The following is a 27727-nucleotide window of genomic DNA, read 5'->3' on the forward strand; positions in this document are numbered from 1 at the left end:
TTCCTATATCTAATTCACTGATCACGTAGATGTTCATAAAAGCTCAGATTAAGGTTGAGGGTTTTTACATCAGAAACAGAGAAAACTGAAGAAAAAGTGACTTTTTCAGCACAGATATCAATAACTGGATGTAAAAACAAGCATTTCCATCCACTGTCATTGATCCAACTCCATGGCTTTTACTGGTGAATTAATGTTGTAGAAGATGACGGTGTTTCCGTGTTCACCACAGAGCCTCTGAATGTCCGAATGGGTCATATCTGATGACCACGCAAAGATGAATAACTGCATTTTACACCAATTATTTACATGGATTGTTAGGATTAGTGGATCAATAGGTATTAAACACAGTAGATCAGTAGATGAATTGGATCACTAGTGACTGTTAAGGTCTTTATGGGTTAAACAGTGCTGAAAGGATTTTTTTGTTCAAACTATCGATATCGCTGAAATTTGCACCAGTTGGTAGTTAGTATGAAATGTCTACACTTGTGCTCATTTCCACATTTTGACTTTGATTTTCAGTGATTCGTGATGGATTTATTTGTATGTATTTGTTATTTTGACTTAATTCAGCCGTTATCCAGTGCAGAAGTGCATCCACTGTGAAGACAATTTCCATAAAGTAACAGTAAAGACCAGGCAGCAGAGATGTAATTTACACACACGCACACACACACACACACACACACACACACACACACACACACACACGACGTTTGTCATAGCCAGGTTAAGTTAACCCACTGTGACGTTAAAGGGTGAGCGTATCCAGATTAAAGGAAACAACTTCTCTCACTTCCTGTTTGTGGTTTGTGGACATGCACATAGACTACTGATTTGGCCCAAGTTGGAGAAGCCTTTTCCTTAATTCATCCTGAACAAATTATAGACAGGGCTGGTGAGTCCAAGAATAGAAACCATTATTCTAAGAAATTCCCCAAGTAAAGCAAAACCGAAAGCATTTGTACAGCTAAAAACACAAATAAACATTTTAATACACCCTTTTAGAATATCAGTGTGTAAAATTTAGGGCTATTTAAAATGATCTAGTCGCAGAAATGGAATATAACATCCCTAATAATCACACAAATTAAGAATTATTGTATTTATTTCAAAATGAGTCATGTGTGTTTACTGATGGAGCTTCCACGGTAGCTTTGAACAGATTTTTCTTGTACTTTCTGTTTCGTAGCAGATAGTGTCTGGCATTAACCCTTAAAGACCTCAAACTACATTCTTTTGGCAATGTCCATATGGATTAACCTTTCCTAAGTGATTAATCAATACATATTATATATTATTGTAGCATTTTTCTGTTTTTCAGTGAAAAACAGGTATTGTCTCATATCAAATGTACTGATTATGTAAAAACTCTGTGTAAATGAAAAAATTATTATGCATAAGGGTCAAAACATGGTATTCTAAATCTCTCTGATGGGACATTTTAGTGACAATGTGATAGATTAGTGTTGCTAAATGACCCACATTTTTTATTTTAAATTAGTTTTTGCTTTAGTTGGACCATAAGGGATTATCCAAAACAAGGAGCTACTTTATATTGAAACAAATGTTGGAATGGCAATCAATTAAAGTTCGCTCTCTGACGGGACATTACTGTGTTTTGACCCATAAACAGAAAAACGCTGTCTGCTGTCTTTTATCAAATTACATGGGTTTTATTGGTGAATCAGTGTTGTATAGCATGACTACAGAGCCTCTAAACGTCCAAAAAAGACATATTTGATGCTGAAAATCTGAGAAACTACATTTTACTTAAATTATTTTCATGTGTTGATATCAGTGGATCAGTGCATAGATGCTTTGGCTGTTTGAGTGATTAGGTACGTTAGTGTCATCAACTATGTCTGAGTGTGAATCAGAGATGATATCCCCTAAAAGTACAGAACAAAACTGACACCAGCTCTAACATGGGACTTTTTTGTTTTTTTTTGAGGCCACTGTTGGTGAAACTGGCGGTGGGAAACCCCCAAACTATGGCCGCAAAAAAAGCAAAAGTCCCACAGAAAGAAACCGCTATTCTGACTCTAGATACATAGAAATAAATACATTCAGTGGTGAAAAAGCTGGAAGACATGAAATAGCATTAAGAAGGCAAATTAATAATAATGCCTCTTAAATGTTTTGTGTATTTGTAGAGCCACTGTGATCAGTTAGTTGAAATGCACATGTGTAAATTATAAAAGAGGCATAATGTTGTTAAAATTCCACTTATTTTTCTTAATAAGTCTCAGGTTGTTTGTTGTTTTTCACCTTTTTTAAAAAATATATATTGTAGATGTAAACATTTTCATAATGTAATTTTACTTTTCTGACTCTAAAAGATGATAAAGGTTTGGAGTTGTCATCATTTGTGGGTTATTATGTTATTATTTTACTAGTCCAGCCCATTTGAGATCATATTGGGCCGTATGTGGCCCCTGAACTAAACATCCCTTTAACTGAATAACTACATTGTTATTATGTACGTATGTGGACGTGATGGAAAACAGTATTTATGAATGTGACAACATAGTGGAATTTTCACTGTGTTACAAAAATAATTTCTTCCAATGTCGTCAAAAAATGAAGAAGTGAAACACCAGATCAGCTGAAGTGAATTCATGTGGTGTTAGCGTGGGGCTGGGGGTGGGGGTGTTAAAAGGAAGTGGACAGGAAACCAGAGTCAGATAGAGGTGAGGAGTTGCAGATGACTGGTGCTCATTTACAGAGGTAATGGAGCTTAGTCATACTTTGATTTCATCATTTAAAGGAAAAAATAACGTTTAGGGGAAGTAGTTTTGAGCTGTGTGATGAATGAGGTAATATTACAGCTAATAGAATATGACGTCATGTTCATGTACACTTAACGTAGTGATTTCCAACCTTTTTTTTTGTCTCATGACCCCATTTTAACATCACAAATTTCTGGCGACCCCAGACATTTAAAACAGAGACTTTTGTTTGCTAAAATTAATTTGTTTTTGATCATGTAATAGTTTGCTATACTATGTTGCAATTAAATATTAATTTTAGACGACATTTAGTCTATATTATGTATATTATTATGGACGGAGGCAGAAAAGCCAGGTGTAGATTACTGCACAAAGTCAGAATTTTATTTTCATTGGTCAGGATATGTACAGTCAGTCCAGCTTGGATTTACAAGACTGACAATTAATACTGAACAAACAAGAACTCAAACTATGAATTATGAAAGAGCTGCAGCATCTGAAACCAACTACATTTGAAGATAAACAGTACCACAGTGCTTCAGTTTCAGCTTCAGAGTCTGTCATGTCTTTTACGTGTTGTCAACTCACTATATATTTTTTATTACTACTTTTTTTTTTTTTTAATCAGTTACTAGAAATTTGAACCCATTTGAATTCCAGGCGACCCCACGTGGGGTCCCGACCCCAAGGTTGAAAAACACTGACTTAACGTGAGGTGTTTTTTTCAGGGCTGTCAAAAATAATGCGATTACTTCATTTCAGGTAATTATATGAAACACGTGTGTATTATGAGTAATAATAGTGAAGTATAAATAACAGAGAAAACAGTGATTATGACTACCTTGATGCACTATAGACACATTATGACTCAGTAAATCAACAATACTAAGTTGGAGTGATCAAATTTGACTGTTATGTAAAACATTTTTAAATTATATATTACATAGTACATGTCTATCCATGGAAACAACAAGACAAAATACAATATGTCAAAATAAAATAAAAAGGGCTGTTTGGCTTATGACAAGCAAAGAAAACATTTTTTTATTCTTTACCCTTAATATTTTAATTAATATTCCTGAACTGACAATCTTTCCAAGAGGAAATCCGCATTTTCCTCTGCTTAGATATGATGCAAACCATGCTTTAAGCTTTTTACTGGTTAATTATGGCTCAAAACTAGGTGAGAAATTTAAAAGACATATGTTTTCTCAAAATGAAGAAGTGTGCAGATGGAAAAACATGCATCACAAGTTTATTTTAAGGCTCATTTCCTAGAAACAAGCCTTTTCACTCTTTTTTTTTTTTTGCAGTAGGTGTTTAAATATCCTGACTGTGGTGCCTCCTGGTGGCTGTATGAATATTGACATGCAGAGTGAGCACATTCAACAGTGTGGGTCATATTTGCCCTTCCATGCATGAATTATGTGAACCTTAATGGGTCAAAACACAGTGATGTCCCGTCAGAGAGCGAACTTTAATAGATTGCCATTCCAATGTTTATTTCACAAAAGTAGCTCCTTGTTTTGGATAATCCCTTATGGTCCAACTAAAGCAAAAATGAATTTAAAAGTAAAAATGCGGGTCAAATTGTCTCTAAAATGTCCCATCAGAGAGATTTTGAATACCTTGTTTGGACCCTAATCAAGAGTGTTTTTATTCCTCTTTAGGCATGAAAAAAAAAACAATGCAATTGAAAAATTTTTTATGAACCTATTTTTCATGGAATTGCAAAAATATTCACTTAGCTGGACATCATGCATTTAATTTTTGAAGCAAAGAAACATGTATTTACTGATACACTGTGTGAAAAATATGAAATAAATGTTCTTAATGCTGTTAATCTGGTGTTTTATCACATTTTAACATACTCTAATATTAGTTAGTACTCACTTTATGGAGATAATATGCAAAAAAATAAAATAAAATACAGTCTAATCACAATAACAAACAATTGATTTCCACTTAAACATGTTAGTGCAGATCAGGTTTATCAAGAACAGCAAAGTTACAGTAATGGTATGAATTACAGTGTATGGGATGATGCATAAGCGTCCACTGTGTTGGCTGATATGGAACTAACACAATAAAATCCATGAATATACAAGAGCACAGGTGTAGAATATATGTCCACTGTAGTGACCAGTATGCATGAAAGGGTTAGAGATGCAGACTTATATTTTGGTATAATGTCTACGTGACTTAAACATGCATACAAAAGAAAATCCAACTCCAATGTTTGGTAAGTACAAAGAACACAAAATAAAGCTAAAGTTTGAGTTTTTATGGTCTTATGTGATAATATCCATGCACTTTCACTTAAAAATAGTTAAACGGTGGACATCACCTCACTATGTGTTGTAATGGAAATCTCAACTTCCTCAGATTCAACACAGGCGTCACTCGGAATTCTCCTCATCAATAAGTGATTAGAAGATGATTTGTTGTCTGGGATTCAATATTCTCTTAGACAATCTTCCCGTCTGGGCAGATTACAAATTCTCACCATCTTCTACTAAACTCTTATTGTGATAATGATTTTAACTCATTTTGTGAAATATATCAACATCAGCATCTGTATAGAACACAAAAAAGACAATCACGCAGATGAAGTTGGAGATTTTTTCCTTTTTTCGGCTGATTTGGAAATAAAAACACTGATTGTAAAGCTCTATGTAATCAGATTTGCTTGTTACACTATAATTAAAATAAACCGTACATTATTTGACTAACTTTTATTGGTCTAAAGGTGTAATATCATTAAAACTGCACTTATATTTCTGAAAACATTTTAGGTTGTTTTATATTGTTCAGATTATTCACATTTTTTGTGCAAGTATGAGTTGTAAATTTAAATATTTTCATAGTTTAATTTTACATTTTTTGACTGAAATACAGAGAAACATTTGGAGTTTTCATTATTTATAGGTTATAATTTTATTATTTTACTGGTCCGGCCCACTTTAGATCACACTGGGCTGCATGTGGGGCCTGAACTAAAATAAGTTGTTAAGGCTAATGATGTTCATTTCGTCTTCTGTTAATGTAATTATATTTTTCTTTTTCTTTTTTTTAGGCAACATCTAAAAAGTAGAAAAGCACCAGAAAAGCACCTCCCCCGATCACCACCAAAATTTAATCATTTGTTCCTTGTGCTAGTATCAACATTTCCTGAAATTTTCATCCAAATCCGTCCATGACTTTTTGAGTTATCTTGCACACGTACAGACAGACAAACAAACAGACAAACAAACAAACAAACAAACAAACAAACAAACAAACCAACACCAGCAAAAACATAACCTCCTTGGCGGAGGTTACTATACCTTGTCTGAACAAAAGAAAAAAAAAAAAGTATAAAATGAGTTGTGTGTTGTATTTTACATTCCTTCCATTTTTTTTAAATTATATCTTGCATTTATAACTTAGTAGAGAGACAACAACTACCAGCAAAGAATTTCTCGTATGTGTTTAAGTACTCAGCAAATAAAGATAATTCTGATTCTGAATTTAACTGTAAATAAACTTTTAATAAAATTATTTTTTGACATTCTACTAAGTGTATCTCTGTTTTCAGTGTTTAATTGCAATGATGAACAGAGTCTGTCAGAAAACTGTGGAAAACATGTAAAATTATGTCACAAAACTGTAAAAAGTGAGAGGAAATGCGTTATTTTCAATTCCAGGAACTGAACTATGAGTAGACATTGTAAATACTGTGATTACAATCTTTATTTCAGCACTCAAATTGTTTTTCAGTTTCCTGCTGGTGTAGACGAATGCGACACAATCACAGTATTATATTATTAAGCAAAAATAGGCTCAATAATAACAAAATTTAAGATCAAAAATGTGATGAATAGCATATTGTTAGGACAAATTTGTGGTTTCTTCAGCAGAACATAAGTCTGTGTGTGTTGTATAACAAAAACCTGACTCTCTACAGACTGATCTAAAGCAGGTTTTTAATAAATATCAAGGTTTAGATTGACTTCAGGTTATTTTACATCATCAGAGCAGAGATCTGAGTAAAATATTATGGATGAAAAAACACTGAACGGCACCAGCATTTCCTCACAGTCCTTTATTTTTGTTTTCTTCAGTAAAATACAAGGCAAAATATATGTAAATATTGTTGCATTATTTTTTCATTAGGGTCAAAACACAGTCATGTCCTGTCAGAGAGCTAACTTTAATTGATTGCCATTCCAACATTTATTTCAATATAAAGTAGCTCCTTATTTTGTATAATCCCTTATGGTTCAACTAAAGCAAAAATGAATTTAAAAGTAAAAATGTGGGTCAAGTTGTCTCTAAAATGTTCCATCAGAGAGATTTTGAATACCTTGTTTTGAGCCTAATCAAGTTATTTTTCCTAAGTGTTTTTAGTCCTCTTTAGGCATGAAAAAAAACAATGCAATTGAAATTTCTTTTATGAACCTCTTTTTCATGGAATTACAAAAATATCCACTCAGCTGGACATGGTGCATATAATTTTTGAAGCAAAGAAACATGTATTTACTGATACACTGTGTGAAAACTATGAAATAAATGTTCTTAATACTGCTAATCTGGTGTTTTATCACATTTTAACATACTCTAATATTAGTTATTACTCACTTTATGGAGATAATAAGCAAAAATGAATTTAAAAGTAAAATGTGGGTCATTTAGCAACACTAATCTGTCAAATTGTCTCTAAAATGTCCCGTCAGAGAGATTTCGAATACCGTGTTTTGACCCGTTAGCATTTTCCATACTGTCTCAACTTTGTCTTATTTGAGGTTGTGGCAGTTTTTAAAACATTTTGACATTATTTGCATATTTTCAGACACAGAAAAACACATTAGATAAAAGCACAATGTAAAAAACATAAGCCCCATAAAACTAAAACACTCATAAAACACTGGAAGAAGTAATAGATGAACAGCGAAAAGATTGTGCATTGTGTAAAAAAAACACTCCTGGTAACAGTAATAGTGCAGTTTATCTGTTGTTTTAGCTCAATATCTGTGTGTGAAAACATAATGTAATAACATACAGTGACATAAAAATACAAATAAACAACAGCATTACATTCACTGACAGTTTCTACACTGGGTTTCTAGTCATGATAAGTAGCCAGTCCACCATTTACAGACATAATTTTTGGTTTTCCAAGTTAAAATAAAGTAAATACAGTATATTTCTGAGGATAACATGCAATTTAACGTGCATCAATTGAGAAAAAAAAAAAAGACATTTGTGACTGTAGCCTCAGAAAACAAGTGGTTAATGAATAGACTAAAATAAATGTTGCTAATCTTGCATTAGCACCACAGGCATTTTCAGAAAATATATATTTATTAATATGAATTAAGGTGAATCATGTGTTTCACCATTAGTAAAACAATAACTTTTGATTAAAATGTACATACATAGTATTTTATTTCAAAGTACACATGTGGAATGAATCTATTTTTCTGTACGTTTTAGGTAATGATTCTGAACGTATCCAAGTTATTATGCACAGATACCTCAAAATTTGAACTCATTTTGTGAAATATATCAACATCACCATCTATATAAAACACAAAATAGAAAATTATACAGTGAAAGTTGGAGATTTTTTCCTTTCTTTTGGCTGATTTGGTAAATAAAGCACTGGCTGTAAACCTCTATGCAATTAGATTTGTGTCAGTAAAATTAAAACTAAAACAATTTACAAACTATTTGAGTAATTGTATTTTGCTTTTTTGATAATATGTCTTCCAATATGTCCTTCGCACTGATCAAACTATTGTTTCCACTAGTGATGTTTACATTTATGTATAATATATAAACTACATACACTGTGAAAAATGACCATAAAAATTGCAAAATTTACTTGAAAACTTTAAACTTTCACATTTGAGATAAGTTCACCCTTTTTCACAAAACACTTTTTTGATCAGTTAAGTTCATTTATTCACTTCTTCTTCATTCCTTGTTAGTCTCTGTTCTACTGTTGTATTTATGTCTATTGTTTTGTACTTTGTCTTCTCTTTGTTCTGTTTAAACTGCACTACATGTTTTCCCATCCTGGGATTGATAAAGTGTTTCTGATTCTGAATTAAACGCTGACATATTAATCATTTAACCAACATGAGTAATCATCTAACTCAGGGGTGTCAAACTCATGTTAGTTCAGGGGCCACATACAACCCAATATGACCTGCAGCGGGCTGGATGATTAAAATAATAACACAATAATACAAAAATAATATCAATTCCAAAATCTGTATGTCTAATTTCAATGTTTAGAGTGAAAAAAGTAAAATTATATTATCAAAATGTTTACATCCTTTAAAAAAATGTGGAAAAACATGAACAACCATGACCAAAATGAAATTTATTAGGGAAAAAAGTGCAATTTTAACAACTTATGCCATTATTTGGCCTCAGCTTCTCATTTTCACATGTTCATTACAACGTACAGATCACAGTGGATCTACAAATACACAACACATTTAACAACAGACAGAATATTGGTGCAATTACTCTTAATTATCTTAAAACATTTCAGGTTGTTCATATTTGTTCAGGTTTTTCACATTTTTTGTAAAAGGCTAGTTTGTAAATGTTAACATTTTTGTGTAATTTTTTTTTTTTTTTACACTAAAACAAAGAGAAAAATTTGTGGTTTTCATTATTTACAGGTTATTATGATAGTATTTTACTGGTCAGACCCACTTTAGATGGAATTGACCTAAAATTATTTTGACATCCTTGATTGTTAGTATCCTCAGTGTAATTTTTGTGTTTCACTAAGTCATCCCACGGGCCGGACCGGACCCACTGGCAGGCCGGTTTTGGGCCCTGGGCTGCATGTTTGACACCCCTAATCTAACTGGTCCTGGCTCTTTCTCTGATTTTTCTATAAAACATTAAAACATGGCTGTAAACTGATGAAGAGACCTCATTTTTCCCAAATCTCATCCATAAAAGAAACGCAACTGATGGAAATGAGCGAACAAATGTGCTCCTTCCTACACTCTGTTTTATTCCGGTCACTTAATAGACCTAGTGGAGATGCATACAATTCACACATTTTCTTATTTTTCTCTTTTATGGGAGTATACACCACATGCATTTGAGATAGACTGCATTTGATGTTTTGCAAACATAATGAAACACATCCAGGACATGACATGTTGGAACAGTCGAGAATTTTTTTTTTTTTTTTTATCTTGTTAACAATAAACCAAAAAAAAACAAACTTTGGATTTATTTGTGTCTGTCTGATGCAGAAACACCTTTAAAAAAAAAAAAAAAAAAAAAAAAATTCAACTAATATTTCATAATAATATTTGAGATTGTGTAAAATTTTAAGGGTGTCTGGAAACTTTTTTCCACTACTATAATAGAATGACGACTAATGTCAGCTTTATGGTTAAACTTTAAGCTTCGTCATGTGTTGCTGTGTGATATTTTTCTTTTGTTTCCTGGTGTTGCTTTCCTCTTTTTGTGCCAATACCCCCTGACATTAATCTTTCTTACTAATCTTTCTTACTTTCTTACTATATTATTAGTATCTCCTGTGTATACATCCATCTGAGAACTGCTGACATAAATGTTCAGGTTCAGACATCATTTTCATGTGTATTTACAGGAGATAATACACTTTACTGCCCATTTATTGCATTATGATAATGTTTTTACTCACTGCCTCCAGAACTCCCAAGAATTTAACTCAAACCGAAGCCAAGAATAAAAGCATGAAGCCCAAAGTGAACCTGTGAATCGGCGTTCTGCTGGTGCTGCCGGTGCTTCTAGTGCTTCTGGTGGTGACGACGATGCTGGTGGTGTCCAAAACCCTTTGTGTTGTTGTGGCTGTAGTTGTTGTGGCTGTAGTTGTTGCGGCTGTAGTTGTTGTGGCTGTAGTTGTTGTCGTCACACCTACAAACACCCAATAGCATTTTACTGTCAGTCAACATTTCTTTGCAATGAGTGGTGACTCAAATAATATTTTCTCTTATGTAGAAAAAAATTTGATTAGTTGCAGTTTATTGCAGTGTAAAGTGATTATTTTCATATGCAAAGTGAAGGCACTGTAATTGCTGAATTTCTTTTCAAAACTGCTACTTTTTTCTCCAAGTCCTTGATTTTATGTACTTTAACCCTTTCATGCATTAATTATGAGAACCTTAGTCTAGATTTTTTTTGTCTTGGGTGTTTTTATTCCTCCTTAGGCATGAAAAAAATAATGTGATCCAAGTTTTTTTTTTTTTTTTTTTCATGGAGTTACAAAAATGTCCATGCATTTAATTTTTGAAGTATAGAAATGTGTTTAAAACCCAATATCAGAAAGTGATATGAAAACAATGACAGAAAAACATTTTTAATGCTGCTAATCTGATGTTTTCTCACATTTTAACATATTCTAATGCTAGTTATTGCTCACTTCATTGAAATAATATCCAAAAAAAACCCTATTTTTGTCTCACAAATAACAATTGATTTACACTAAAACATGTCACTGCTGATCAGGTTTATCAAGAACAGCAAAGTTACAGTAATGGTATGAATGTCAGTGTATGAGATGATGCACAAGTGTCCACTGTATTGGCTGACATGGAACTAAAACAACAAAACCCATGAATATACAAGGAAACGGCTTTGAGTAACTGTCCACTGTAGTGACCAATATGCATGAAAGGGTTAATACTTGCACACCTACTGTTTTGGTTGAGTTTGTACCTGTTGTGTTTAGTAGAAAAGTTCATTTTAATAAATGTATGTATGTATGAATGCATACTTCGCAGTCAATTATGTTTTACTGACAGAAACATTTTCAAAACATATGAAAATCACAAAAGTGTATGAATATCACACAAGTTTGACTAGAATCATTCCAGTACCGACCAGTTCTTGAAATTATATCCAGTTTTTTATATGTTTTCCTCATGTATTTCTTATCTTACAAGATCATGTGCCTTTTGCGCATACTCTATAATTCTACTATGAGAGAAACTTTTTTCTGTACTTAATTAAGACTTTCACACAGAATTCCAGACTTTCCAAGTTCTGGAAAACAACGTTTCAAAATTCCATATTTTTTTAGACTTTCAAGACCTGCTCAGGCACCCTGTTTGATGTTTAATATGTAATATGCAGTATTTCAACAGTATTTCATGAAATTGGGGACGTAGGGGGGACGGCCCCCTCCTGTTCCAACATGACGGTCACCAGTGCATAAAGCAACGTCTATAAAGTAGGGCTGGGCAAGTTAATGTGTTATTACCGCGTTAACGCATTCATTAAATAACGCTGCCAATTTTTTTTTTTTTTATCTCGCGTTAATGCCATTTTATTCTAACTCCTATTCTTCTTCCTCTGCTTGTGTGCGTGTAGCGATTAGCTCGGCAGATAGACAACAGGTTTCCCCTAAAAAGCCGGAAGCCGAAAACTTTTCTCCAAATCTTTTACTTGAGACTCACTGTAAAACTGCAACATACAAACAGAATATGTCTGAGTTCTGTTCATTGTGTGGCACTATGTGAGTAAAAAAGGCATTAAAATAGTTGCCCCCCCATTTAATTTGTTGAAGATGTAAGCAGTGGTGCAGCTTGCCATTAGGCAAGGCAGGCAGCTGCTTGGGACCCCTAAGCCAGCAGGGGCCCCCAAAGGACCAAGAGACTTGACACAAACAGTCTAAAGAATAAGTTCACTACACAGCGGCAGTGAGAGGGTGCAGTAACAACTAGCTGTCTCAAATTCTCTGAAGGGGCCCCCTGAGTCCAAATTGCCCCTCCCCCACCTGTATATATATATATATATATATATATATATATATATATATATATATATATATATATATATATATATTTTTTTTTTTTTTTTTGCTTGGGGCCCCAGGGGACCCTTTCTGCGCCACTGGATGTGAGTAAAGCTACTGTTCTTGACTGTTTTGTTAGTGAGATGTGTGTTGTTAAAGGTATGTTTAGTTTCACCAGCAGAGGGCGCTTGGAGTCTTGTACAGCAGTAGCTGACATTAGTACATGATTATACAGAGCAGTTTAGTCAGTACGTGATGAGCCGAGAATGTGTCACCGAGTCCGCTCCGGTTAATAACTACATTCTGTGTTTTGGAGGTAAGCTGGTTGAATTTAACACACATAAAACAGTAGTCATGCTTCTTAAGCACCAGGTACCTTTTGAGGATAACACACGTTAAGCTAAAGTAGAGTTTTATTAGCGTGTGAACTAATGTGGCGGACGCAGGTTAACGGCGCGGTCCGTACATTAACAACTAGCATGCTAGGTGTGTCAGATATAAGCTAAATTGGACTAAACTAAGTGTCACAAATGCACAAGAGTTACATGAGACTGAAACTGTGAAGAAGACATGTAAAATGGTCTTGAATGTTATTAGCTAAGTGTTGCTACATGTGTGCACTGATACCCATGCTAATTTAGTTGCTAAGCTAATGTGATAGTTCGTGTCCTTTGCATGTGGCATATTGGTTAAAACTGTATGAAAAGAAACGGTGTTGTTAGTGGATAAATATCAGATCAAAGTGTACATGATGTGTCTTAAATACATCAAAACACATTGGTTTAAAGTAACAGTTCATAGAGTTAATTAGAGATTAAAAATGGTAATTAAAACAGGTAAAAGACTGGTTAACAGCAATAGTAAATGATTTATTAAGTTCATTAAGCATTTGTGTCAGAGTAAAATGCAGAAAGTGAATTTTGTTAATCGGTGAATCTTATGTTTTATGTAGAAACTGTACTTCACCCTGTTATAAGTGTCTGTTCAGAAGTAATGTTTCATATGTATTTGCCAGTACTAATAGTGTGTTGTGATGATAGTACATGATTATACAGAGCGAGTTTAGTCAGTGCGTGATGAGCTGTGAATGTGTTATCAAGTCTGCTCCGGTTAATAACTACATTCTGTGTTTTGCAGCCTTTGCAAACAGAATAAATATGTCGCACGCAGAATGAGTTGGCCCATCATTCCTGCACGTGTAACAATTGCCTTAGTACATTTACATGGCATTGTACATTTAAATGAATGGGAAAAAATCGCTAGCTCGATGCTAACTTGTATGGGAAAATTCATAAACACGCTACCGATTAGCATTTAGAGATTAATTTAAGATTTACAACGTCTTTTTTTCAGCAACAAAGGTTCACATCAGAGGTATTTTATACTATTCATTCTTACAACAACTGAACATAAAATACTCACAGGCAAATGTTTTTGGGGCCATACAAACAGAGTGAAAGAAACGTGTCTGTTAGTTCCTTCTTATGTCCGAACTGGCTACGGGAACACCGCAAGGACAAAACATACGTTAGCGCAATTTATTCCGACCACTAGAGGGCCCCCTTTGCTTGCTTTTAACAACTGAACTTCACATATTATTGGACTTATTAGTATTAGTACTTAATAGTGGGCTTAAGACTCCTGTCAATCATTCACAACCGGAAATAAACTGGTGTGGACATAAACATGGAGAAAAGTACCGGTCTGTTACATGGGCATTTTCATTTTAAATGTCTTCAGATGGTGAGGTTGATAAGGATGCCATTAAATTTTGTGAGGTCCCAATACATTTTACAATATAGTGTAGTGTGTCATGGACAGATGTACGGATGGACAACCCGAAAACAAAGGTACTACTTGCTAGTGCTTAAGCAGAAGCTTAAAAATCTAAGTGTAGTCAGAATACTGTATTTGAGGGGAAAGGGGGAGTTAGACGTCTAACTTAATGTGTGCAAAAGTCGTAAAATTAACAACTAAGCATCAGAAGAAGTGGCAGGCTAAAGAAAATGAATGATGTTGCATGGTTATGTGAATCCTATGTGTCCAAATCCTATGCCCAGTGATTTTATTAGCTATCTTCACATTTTGATGTTGTTGAGAAATGCAGAAAAAAAAATGAAACTTGTGCTTTCAGGGTGTTTGTAAAAGGGCGTAAAGGAAGGGTTGAACTCACGTTGAACAAACACAGAGTAGTCCACAGTGTCAGTTCCTAAATTGTTGCTGGCAGAGCAGATGTAGTGCCCTTCATCTGAGACACTAACAGGGTCCAGTGTGAAAATAGAATTGCCTGCGATGGTCTGGCCTGTCGGCAGCTTCCAGCGGTAATGAGTGCGTGGGCTTCCATAAGCTGAGCAGTTCAAGACTAAAGCATCTCCCTCGGTGACGTTGATTGGATTTGGATATGGTGGAACATCCAGCTGTGGTGGAACTGTGTGTGGATTCAAAAATGTAACAGATCAGTGACTCTAAAGGTAAAAGCAAAACACTTTAGTCTCTTCTTTTTTAGTTGTTATGTGATAATTTTACAGTCTGTGATGTAAGAGTAGGCTTTTATTTATAGAGATTTCATTTATTTAGTTATTTTCATATTATACACTGAAAACTATAAGTGATAGTTTGCTCAGTATCTGCCTATCATGACTTTTCCACCTTTTTTTATTGAGTATAGCCCAGATTTCAGAGTTACTACAAATGTTATTTTGTATTTTTCTATCTATCTATCTATCTATCTATCTATCTATCTATCTATCTATCTATCTATCTATCTATCTATCTATCTATCTATCTATCTATCTATCTATCTATCTATCTATCTATCTATCTATCTATCCATCCATCCATCCATCCATCCATCCATCCATCCATCCATCCATAACTCTAAAAGTTGTTTCTTATTGGTTCTCATCCCATCTGGTCACTTTCTGGTCACTTTCCCTGTGGTATTGGTTTTCTTCACCATGGCAGACTAGCAGAGTCCTTCACTTCTCCCTCTAGTGGACACATAGATCCCCCTTCCTTGTTGCTGGAAATAAATTCAGTTCATATCTCTACAAACCAATATATTGGTATCTTTGGCAGAACTTCATAGCTCTTGATTCTAAATATGTTAAAGGAGTGATATTTTGCTTTTTTAAAAAATGGAAATATGCATTTAAAAACATTTCCCTTTGGTCTACATAAACTGTAAATGCTATGTTTGGGTCTGAATTCTTCATTAATTCAACTCCACAGGTTCATCTTCAACCCTATTTCTTAGTAATGACACCAGAAAGGTCGTTTAAATGCAAATGAAGCACTTCATGGTTCTTGACTGTGCTGTTCTGTCCCATTCAACCACTTGTGTTCGTTAATACAACCAACGACTGAACATCTTAGGTAATCGGCTCGAAGTTTGGACATACTTTCAGTTTTTACTACAACCGCTGTTGCCAATTAACAATTATGTCATACTCAGAGAAATGTTAGTCGGAAGTCTTGACCTTATATGTGCAAATGTCATGGCATAGCTAGTTATAGATGTAACAAATTAAAGAGGAATTAAAACAGGTTGTAGAAATCCACTCGATTTTTGCCAGAATGAATATAAAGATAGCTTTGCAGCGCCTGGAGGGTTCAAATTCAAACTTTATGAACTATTAGCCCCCACAAATACACAAATAAATCTACCAAAGACTAATAAAAGTGGGTTTAGCAAAATATGACCCCTTTAATGATGATTTTAGGTCTTTTTTGAATATCTAACAGTCGAAGTACTACATGTATCACCTTTAAAACACATGACAGCAAAGTTAAAATCAACAGTTAAATGAATCATTATTTTAAAATCTGACTCACAATATGTATCTATGTTCACCTCTTCGCTACTCTTCCATGAAAAGTGCTCCGTTCCCAGTTGTAGTGTGGCTTTACAGTAGTAATTCCAGTTATGATATCCTCTCACAGGATGGTATTGAAACAGTACAGCTATCGTCACCGGATTCTTCTCTTCGCCATCTAACTTTGTTTCATTCAATTCTGTTTCTCCTTTGTAGAAAACCACAGTGAGTCCTCCCACTGGAGCAACGTCCTCAACTGAACACTGCATAATGTACGTATGACCCAAAATCATGGGCCCAGAGTGATTCACAAAGTTGAAAGACACCCTCACTGGAGGCTCTGTGAAGTCAAGGAGAATATGTGTGAGCATAAATACCTCAAACTCAAATCAGAAAATGGTGGATTTACTTCACAGTTACTTACGGTACACAGTTATTGGCAGTGAGCTGGAACACTGCCGAGACTCAGTGTTATAGTAGCACATAACAAATGTGTCCCATTCAGTCATCTTATCAACCGTCCATGTTATTGTGGTTCCATTCATTGAGTCAGTTCCCAGAGGTTTTTCCAGACCCATGTGCTTATTATGACACTTTTCTTTGCACACAGTGCATGTTGCAGTGGTCGGGTCACCGTGTTTGACCACCAGGTGGGATGGGCTGAAAACAGGAGGATCTTCACAGGTGTTGGCCTCTGGGTCGTCTGGAAGACATGCATTAAAGATCACATATTAAACTTTCATGAATTTTTAGTCATGAAAGAGCACAAAGCTGTCATATCCACTCACTGTATAAATCAGGGGTGTCAAACTCATTTTCTTTCAGGGGCCACATTCAGCCCACTTTGACCTCCAGTGGGCCGGACCAGTCAAATAGGAGCATAATAACCTACAAATAATGACAACTCCAAATTTTTTTATATGCAAAAAATAGGATTGAATTATGAAATCATTTACATTTTACAAACTATCCAAACAAAACAGATGTGAATAACCTGAAAAAACTGAAATTTCTATAGAAAAATAAGAAATAAAAAAATTTGATCAGTATTATGCCTCAACTGATGATTTATACATATGCATTACAGATCAGATCTACCAAGACACATAACAGGCAGAATATTGTTAAAATTACACATACTTTTCTTTAGACATTTCAGGTTGTTCATATGTGTTCAAGTTATTGACATTTTATTGTTAAGGGATATCAGAGTTTAATGTTCTCTGCAATAAATCAAAGAGAAGAAATTGGAGTTGACATTATTTGTAGGCATAATGTCATATTATTTTTTTCCACATTAAACCAAGAACATTTGGAGTCATTATTTCTAGGTTATTATGCTATTATTTTTGAGTTCAACACCCTTGACTGTTACTATCTTCTGTACTTGGCAAAGTCATCCTGCGGGCTAGATTGGAACCTTTGGCAGGCCGGTTTTGGCCCCCGGGCCGCATGTTTGACACCTGTGGTATAAATACTTCCATTTGCACTTTCTGTACATATTACAATGTAAAACCCACTGTAAATAATATATACATAAACATATATTTTTAATAGACCGGACCCACACTTCCACTCACTGTATAAAAACTCCAATTTGCACTTTGTACATATTACATAGGAAATTCACTGTAAATCCCAACCCAATGTTGTCTCTGTCACTTGTGGACTGTTTGTCTATATCAGGGGTGTCAAAGTCATTTTAGTTCAGGGGCCACATTCACCTCAATATGATCTCAAGTGGGCTGGACCAGTAAAATAATACCAGTGAAAAAAGTAAAATTACATTATGGTAATGTTTATATCTACATTGTTTCCTTAAAAATCTGAATAACATGAACAACTTAAAATGTCTTAAGAAAAACAAGTGCAGTTTTAACAATATTCTGCATCAGTTTATCATTCACACATGTGCATTACAACTTAGATTACATTTACAAATACACAAAACATTTAGTAACAGGTATAATACTGATAAAATTACATTTACTTTTCTCAAGACATTTACCATTGTTCATATTTCTTCAGGTTATTCGCATTTTTTGAAAAAGGATAGTTTATTAATGTAAACATTTTCATGTAATTTAACTTTTTTACACTAAAACATAGATAAAATCTGCAGTTGTCATTATTTATAGGTTATTATGACAGTATTTTTCTGGTCTGACCCAGTTGAGCTCTGTTTGGTTTATATGTGTATGTATGGAACCTGAAATTTAATGATTTTTACACTATTGATTGTTAATATCTTCAGTGAAATTTTGCATGTCACAAATTCATCCTACGGGCCAGATTGGACCCTTTGGCGGGCCGGATTTGGCCCCTGGGCCGCATGTTTGACACCTGTGGTCTATATTGTCTATATTATGTCTTGGTCCACATGTTCTGGGTTCATGTTGGAACTGTATGTCGTGAGAAATGTAAAAACCAAAGCCAAATTCCTTGTATGTGTTCGCATACCTGGCCAAGTAAAGTTGATTCTGATTCTGATTCCACACCAGGCCGTAACAGGAACTACTGCTACTACTCTGTGCTGCTCCCTTTAGCTAATCATCTTCTTCTATCCGATCTTGCTTTCTGCATCTTCTTCTTCCACACTAATTACCTGCACATCCTACCACGTGCCAACATCTGGGGCTGAAAACTCAACCCAGCATGGCATCAACTCAACCACGAGGCTACAAATGCAAATTGATCCCCGTAGACCGCCTTAGTTAAACCTCTTAGTGTCGACTGTCACATATTTGCATCAAACTGTTTCCATTATAGAATCAGCTGTGATGTATTTATACAACCAACGCTGCTTTAGGCACATGGGTGCTTCTATGAAACTGGTCCCTAAAAACAGGAAAAGATGTAGGCTATGAAGCAAGTTTGGAAGCACTTTGGGTCTATTTTAAAAATGAATATTCACTTAGATCAGTGGTTCCCAACCTTTTTGGCTCGTGTGACCCCATTTTAACATTTCTGGCGACCCCGGACATTAAAAACAGAGACTTTTTAATTTTTTGCTAAAACTAATTTGTTTTTGGTCATGTAATAGTTTGCTATACTATTTTGCAAATAAACATTAATTTTAGATGACGCTTAGTCTATATAATGTATATTATTATGGACGGAGGCAGAAAAGCCAGGTGTAGATTACTGCACAAAGTCAGAATTTTATTTTCCTTGGACAGGATATGTACAGTCAGTCCAGCTTGGATTTCCAAGGCTGACAATTAATACTGAACAAACAATAACTCAAACTATGAATTATGAAAGAGCTGCAACATCTGAAACTGACCACAATGAACATTTGAAAGATAAACAGTACCACAGTGCTTCAGTTTCAGACTCACAGTTTGTTATGTCTTTTATGTATTGGGATTGTCTCTGTCAACTCACCATATATTTTTATTTGTAAGTTGTTTTTTTTTTTTTTTAATCAATTACTTGAAATTCCAGGCAACCCCATGTGGGGTCCCGACCCCAAGTTTGAAAAACACCGACTTAGATAAAACAGATACTATTTTTTTAGATAAAACACATTTTATATTTTTTTAATATAAAAATATGCATGTAACATGGTAAAAAGGACACGAAAATTATGTGCCACTGTTTTTTGGAATATGTTTTTATTCTCTCACAGGTACATTTTGGGAATCGAACTAATTATGCATGGCAGAGTGTTTCACAAAAATGACCGCTGTTGCAAAATCATTCACTATTTATTTGAGTTTAACTGGGCAGGTTCTGCATGTAACTTCAGTAGACACGATGGGTTACATACGGAACCTGGAATGAGACTGAGATTCATGAAAAACCCAATTGTCTGGATTAGAAAAACCACTGGGATAAACAAATTTAACACAGTGCCTTTATTTATAGTGGTATATAAGACCATTTACAGGCATTTTTCCAGATCAAATGCACTGACACCGAGGTAGCATTTCATGTCCCAGTTTTGGTCCTATTTTTGGCCCCAATATTTCATTAAAAATGTATTAATTTTGGGATGGCTCAGAGCAAGAGTATGATTTTTTTTTTTTTTTGCATTTATCTGAGGTCATCATTAGGTACATCCTGGGGGGAAATATGTCTAAATTTCTCTTTTATTATTGGGTCTAAAAAACTGGAAAAGTGCCAGGTACCAAAATGAACCCAGTTTCATAGACGCACCCAGATTCAATACGTACCTAGTCAAGACACTGAAAATAATTTCTCTGTCTCCTGAAATGGAAAAATTTGTTTCATCACTATTGACTATTAGGCCTGTTATCACAAATTTTGCATCACATCCAAATTTATCTTATATTTGCTACAGTCAATTTAACAACTGCCACTTAATTTAGCACCCGCTTGAAACGAAACACACAGATAATTTCATTTTTTTAATATACTTGTATATAAAATTAGGCATTAAAATGACCAACCAATCAGATTTGATAAACACAGCATGAAATGAAACAGGACGTGAAACCTTGCGTAACAGCTACTGCAAGAATTCAGAGTTAATATTTGAAATTTACATATGTTTTTGCTATTTGTAATCTTGTTAAAATGAAAAGGAAAAAGAAGAGCTGGAAACAGGAAGAAACATCCAGTTTTGACCTCAGTGGAAAAGAGCATGGGCAGAAGAGACCATGTGGGTTCGGGTACTTACAATACTTGGCAAAATTCAATGACTTAATAATAATAATAATGATAATAATAATAATAATAAAAATAATAATAATAAATTGCACTATCCTTTAAGAAATAACAGTGGTCATAAGAGAAAATGGAAATTAAAGTGGGGCAATACAGTGAATGTTCTTGTGCTACTTGGTGAAACACTGGAATCTTACATACTTTAATAAACTGAATGGGAAAACAAATGGCAAAATTGCTGTTTAGTTGATGTTTTCAATGTATATTATAAGCAGAATGTTTGTGTTGCTTTTCATGGTTGTAAAATTGAATATGTAGCTGTTTTACTCTCAAACATGCAACTCCAACATGACTGAAGATGATTTAAAAAAACCCCTCAAATTCTGCATTTGTGGTCTGACGTACAGATTATGTGTTAGCTACACAAAAAACGGAATGAAATAAGGCCTCTCACATCCATTTTGACAATACCCTGACGGGGATTTTAAACACTTTTTACAGTAAAATGAAAAAAAAAAAAAATGCAGTTGGATAGTAAATGAAATTAAAGCTGCAAGCAGCATTGGGCGGGACCTCGCACCGGGTGTTCCGCCTCCCCCGTGATCTGCCTCCTGTGACCGTCGACACCTCAGCTCCACTCACCTCTCCGTCCCCATACCAGTTCCCACCCTTTAGTGTCTGTCCTCCTTACATCTGTACAGAACACCAGCGACCCTCTGCTGAAACCACCATCACCTTTAAAATGAGACTTTTATTTTGGAAACCCTACTGTGTGTATGTGCATTTGTTTTGTATGTGAGAGAAAGAATCAGTTAGAAACATGAATTGAAATTGTATGAATAATTGAGCATTAAAGTGATGATTTACCACATTTAAGGCTTTTATTTTGGAAAAACCCTATTGTGTGAGCATGTGTGTCTGTGAGAAAGAGTACTTTTGAATGAAGAAACATTGTACAAACAGTTGAGCGTTTGGTCATAAAAATGAAAAGAAGTTATGTAATAGAAATTTTGTATTATTGGTAATTGGGGTTTTATTTTGAAAAAATGTACTCCGTGTACTTTTGAATGTGTGCAAAATTTCCAATATCCACAATACAATGCAGTAAAACCTGTTTTAAAATGGAGAAAAAAAAAAAAAAAAAAAATTTGGTTTGCCTGGGACTTGAACCCTGGTCCTTTTTTTCCTTAGGCAGCTACATGAACCACTGTACTACAGACAGACACTTTCAAGTCTGCACCAGGAAGATTTTCATAGGGACTTTGTCATTGTGAAAAGTGAAAGTAAACATAGTCTTCAAAAAAATCACCATAATTCCATAACCGTAGGTCGTATCTGAAAAATTCTTTCATTTTTGGATTCTGCAGACTTGTGGGAATTTAATGAGGTATAAGTTTTTTGTCAAAAGTCTGAAATGAATAAGCAGTAATTGCAGAAACGTAGAGTAACTTTCAAAGGCAGATTGCCAACTTCCTGTTGGAGTTAGCTCATGAGTGTCAGTGTATGATTTGTCGGGCTCAATCAAACCAACATTTTGGCATTTGTTTCATGTTTCTGTGACATTCCTACTGGCCGCTAGGGCAGATTTTGTGTGTTTTTTAGTACATAGGTGGCGCTACAGAGTCCATTTTGGCACCCAAGGGGTTAATTTTGATATTGTATGAAAGTGTTCACCAGCCATGACATACATGGCAAATTTGGTGAGTTTTGGAGCATGTTAAGGGGGTCAAATGGCAGTCTAAAGTAGAAAAAGTATAAAAATAAACAAATTGTCATAAATCAATAATCGTACATCGTATGTCAAAAATTTTTGCATGTGAGCGTTGTGCTGAATCCCGTGAACGTGTAGATATGTCACATGTGGGGAAAAACTGCAAATTGAAACATGAGTTCCAAACATCGCAACTTTGCGGGCTTCTAAAAAAAAAAATAAGACAGTTAAGACTAAGTTACGAGACCACTTTTTTGAGGAGAGTCCACTCTATCTTTTGGGGCCATTTTGAAATCAATATGACAAACGGTGTCATCGGAGTTAGTTTTAGAAATTTTATTTTGAACGGCATATTGCGAACTTCCTGTTGGAGATAGGTCATCAGTGTCAGTGGATGATTTGTAGTGCTTCATCCAACAAAAACTTTGGCACTAGTTTCATGTCTGTACGATTTTCCTACTGGCCACTAGGGCTGTTGCCGTTTTTTTCCACATAGGTGGCGCTAGAGAGCCCATTTTGGCACCTATGGGGTTAATTTTTTTCATTTTATTAAATTTTTCGCCAGGCCTGACATGTGTGCCAAATTTGGGGAGTTTTCAAGCATGTTTAGGGGGTCAAAATCCAGGTCAAAGTGGCGTCGGAAAAATAATAATAAAAAACGAACGAATAACAATAGGGCCTTGCTTGCAGGCAAGGCCTCTCACTGTGTGAGAGGGCCTTACCTTTCGGCTCGGTCCCTAAATATAACTGGTTTATTTCTTTTAAATAAATTATTTGCCTCAGAAATTAAATGTGCTAAATCTCACAAGATTAAATAAGATGAACTGGAAAACAAATGACCAAAGTGCCGGTGCTGATGTTTTCAGTGTAAATGATAAAGTCTTCCACATGCACAGTCCCGGAAAAAATTATTAGACCATCAAAAGTCATCAAAAACAATAGTTGTGCAATCAAGTACTAATTCGTGTGTGTATCATGTGACTAAAACAGACAGAAAAGAAACCATGGAATGCCTAAAAGCACTGTTTTTGGCAGCACAATGCCATAGCTATTGATGTAAGAACTCAAGTGATTTTGGGTATTATCAAGAAAACATGGAAAATGGCTAGATATCAGCTCTGAAATTAAACTCTTATGAGCTATTTTTGTTGTTATCATCATATTTGTCCAAACAAATATACTTTTAGTTGTACCAGGCATTAAAATGAACAAGAAACTGAAGAAAACAAGGGTGGTCTAACATTTTTTTCTGTGACTGTATATCTGTCGTGGAGGCGTAAACGACAAAGAAATTCGTGGAGAATGGATTGGTTGTCCATCAGGCCTTTCTTTATTGTGCACAAGTGAGAAACTGACAGACGAAGCTTTGCCCTCTCAGAAGTCAGTTCTGACCAGTCCAGGAAGTCAGTCTAACTTATAGTAGTCTGCGCTAAGATTAAATGTGATTGGTTAATATGATGTATGATGCTGTCGCTAAGCAGAAGAAAGAAAATAAGATAAAAACAGACAGGATGTAAGACCTTGGAGTTGTCCTGGGAAGTTTTAGGGAGTTGGGTTATGCTGTACCTTGTGGTGTCGTAAGAGATAAAGTAGCTTTTAAAACATGCAGAACTGAGAAACTGACTGAGAGTAAACATTCATATATAGGCCTGTGGTTAGAAAGAGAATGAAAACTGAAGACCCATCACAGGTGTCTTAAAAATTAAGAGGAGACTTACGGTCAGGATTCAAATCAATATTAACGTATGTGTTTACGTACATTTATACAATAGATTTTAAATGTTCCAGTATAAAGACTACGGTGGCCCAGAGGTGCAACAACCCAAAAAATTATCCATAACAAGAAAAATAAGAGCACAGCCCAAAAAATTAGTCACTATAAGAAAAAAAAGAGAACAGCCCAAAAAATTATCCGTAATAAGAAAAATAAGAGCACAGTCCAAAAAATTACCCACTATAAGAAAAAAAAGAGAACAGCGCAAAAAATTAGTCACTATAAGAAAAAAAAGAGAACAGGCCAAAAAATTATCCACTATAAGAAAAAAAGAGAACAGCCCAAAAAATTACCCACTTGCCCGAAAAATTATCCACTATAAGAAAAAAAGAGAACAGACCAAAAAATTATCCACGATAAGAAAAAAAAAAGAGAACAGCGCAAAAAACTAGTCACTATAAGAAAAAAAGAGAGCAGCCCAAAAAATTTGTCACTATAATAAAAAAGAGAACAGTCCAAAAAATTTGCCATTATAAGGAAAAAAAGAGAAGAGCCCAAAAAATTATCCACTATTAGAAAAAAACCCAGAACAGCCCCAAAAAATATCCACTAGCCCAAGAAATTGTCCACTATAAGGAACAAAAAACAGAACAGCCCAAAAAATTATACAGTAGCCCAAAAAAAATATCCATTATAAGAAAAAAAACAAACAAACAAAAAAAAAAACAGAACAGCCCAAAAAACTATCCACTAGACCAAAAAATTATCCACTATAAGAAACAAAAGAGAACAGCTTTTCTTATAGTGGATAATTTTTGAGGCTGTTCTAGTTTTTTTTTTTCTTATAGTGGATAGTTTTTTGGTCCAGTGGATATTTTTTTGGGCTGTTCTCTTTTTTTTTTTTTTTTTCTTATATGGATAATTTTTTGGGCCATTGCACCTCTGGGCCTCCACAAAACACCCTGTAAAGTGAATGTATTGGAATGTACAGACTGTGTTTTGAAGTTGTTCTGGTTGCTCTGATACAAACATTCCTCTGGAGTTTAACCCATTCTCTCATTATTTCTCATAATTTCACATTTTGTCCTAAGATTGTATTACCCAACCAGCATTTGGACTGTTTTTGTTCATTAGTGACTCAAACTTGGTAAAGTTCCACTACTTTAATTCTGTTTGTTTTTTTCTTTCTTGACCACTATAATTAAAGATGGACCATATTCCTTATTAGAAGTGGGAACTATGGGCTTTTTGGAGCCATCAGAAGTCTTTATTTACAGTATTGAACAGGAAGCCCTTTTAAGGTACTTCTTTAGCATGTGTCTTTTAGAGTATATATACTAACCTTAATGTCAACCTGGTACTAACCCACTGTTGTGTTGTGTCTATCTATCTATCTATCTATCTATCTATCTATCTATCTATCTATCTATCTATCTATCTATCTATCTATCTATCTATCTATCTATCTATCTATCTATCTAAAAAACAGACTGTGATTTTACATGTCAAATGTAAAATAACACGAAAAAACGGTAACTGTGAATAACCATAAAATTTCAATTTTTTAAAAGAAATTTTTTCTTTTTTCACAGAAAAATACAGTTAAAATACATTTGCAAATGTATCGTGATATCACAAATATTTCTTTTCTATTTATGAGATTAAACTGTTAATTTAAATAAATAATAAATACTGTTAAAAATAATAAATAAATAAATAAATAAATAAAACGAGATAAAATTACTGACAATTAACCGTAAAAGAAGTATTTGTTCTGTAAGTTTAACAAGACTTGTTTGTGAAATGACAAATATCTTGTGTAATTACGGGAGGTTTCACAGCAAAAATGCTGAATAAATGTATTTTTGCGAATGTATAACATGTATAAGCACTGATAAACTGTCCAAATACAGTTTTTATCACTGGATTGTACAACTTAGTCTCATTGAAAATTATTTATATATATATTTATAGGTAATTTGATTGTTTTAATACATGTAAATATTCTTTGTTAAACATTAAAAAGTCAAAAAAATATGCAAAATCTCATGTAAAGTTAGGGCAAAAAACTGTATTTTAATTATGAAAAATTACTGTATTTTTATGAGATAGTTATTTTCTGTTATTTAACAGTATTTTTTTGTGGCACCCCTGCTGCCGGAATATTGCTGGGTTTTTTTTGTTTTTTTTACAGTGTATTTTTCTCTTTTTTCCATCCTATTTGCTCCCATGTCCAACATGAGATCTATCTATCTATCTATCTATCTATCTATCTATCTATCTATCTATCTATCTATCTATCTCTCTCTCTCTCTCTCTCTCTCTCTCTCTCTCTCTCTCTCTCTCTCTCTCTCTCTCTCTCTCTCTCTCTCTCTCTCTCTCTCTCTCTATCTATCTATCTATCTATCTATCTATCTATCTATCTATCTATCTATCTATCTATCTATCTATCCCCCCCAGTGGCCATCAGTAATATTACAACTTCATGTTACTTCTTTTCTGAGCCACTTTTTCACAAGCCTGATGAATCCTGGCACCATCATCTTGGAATGTTCCTGGAAAAAACCCATTTCTGGGAAAAACCTGCCCCTGTGGGAGGTGTTGTTGAAGCTGCTAAATCCAACCAAAGATCTACACCTGTGTAACACACACTGTCACTGCAAACACAGGTGAAAATCAGCCTCTACATAACAGATAACCCACCCTGAGGGAAATATTACACATCAGTAACCTTCTACAAACATTCCATTAAAAAAAAAAAATGCAAGTAATAAAACACACCATGCTTCACTAAAATACCAAAAGACAAGTTGTTATCATGTTCCTTTACTTTCTCAAAAAGCTCAGTGCATAAATAAAAGTTGAGTCTGTCCTGCTTAAAGAAACCGACAGTCAACAAATATTATTCCTGGAGTGTGGTGTAAAAGAGCTGAAGTGTGTTTAAAATAAAAAAAAAAGCTAAAGAAATAATGACTGAGTAGTGACTAAACATTACTAAACGTACAGAAATCCAACAGAAAGTCATGACTTACCACTGCTGCGAACATGAGATACACCCAGAGAGTTCACACAGATAAGGAAAAGAAAAACACACGGAGACATTATTCCATGTGTTTTATACGCTCAACTGGTGTAAACAGCAAACGTCCACCTCTGTAGTGCCCAAGGAGAAAATGAGACCACTTCCTTTAAGGTTTGTCTGTTAGAATGAAACAATGCTGGCAGCAGCCTGTTCTCAATAACACTTCCTCTGGGTTTTTTTCCAGAATGATGTTGAGTGACTGTGAAAGTGAAACTGGACGGAAGGCTGCAGATAAACACATA

The 27727-nt window shown here is 34.5% G+C and overlaps 1 protein-coding gene across 2 annotated transcripts; it reads right to left on the minus strand.

Annotated features, from left to right (window-relative positions):
• Positions 1–10000: 10000 nt before the first annotated feature.
• Positions 10001–27658, minus strand: LOC115421316 (intercellular adhesion molecule 1-like). 2 transcript variants are annotated; one of them, XM_030137182.1, is made up of 5 exons: positions 27436–27658; positions 16771–17049; positions 16366–16686; positions 14705–14959; positions 10001–10652 (listed from the first exon to the last, which is right to left on the minus strand). In XM_030137182.1, the coding sequence occupies exons 1-5, from the start codon at positions 27503–27505 to the stop codon at positions 10447–10449; spliced, it is 1131 nt and encodes a 376-aa protein (XP_029993042.1). In that variant the 5' UTR covers positions 27506–27658; the 3' UTR covers positions 10001–10446. The 2 variants fall into 2 exon arrangements, with proteins under 2 accessions (XP_029993042.1, XP_029993129.1); XM_030137269.1 differs by having other exon boundaries at positions 10001–10601; positions 14701–14959.
• Between the last annotated feature and the right edge of the window lie 69 nt (positions 27659–27727).

The sequence above is a fragment of the Sphaeramia orbicularis genome, chromosome 1, assembly GCF_902148855.1.
Source record: "Sphaeramia orbicularis chromosome 1, fSphaOr1.1, whole genome shotgun sequence".
Taxonomy (NCBI): Eukaryota; Metazoa; Chordata; class Actinopteri; order Kurtiformes; family Apogonidae; genus Sphaeramia; species Sphaeramia orbicularis.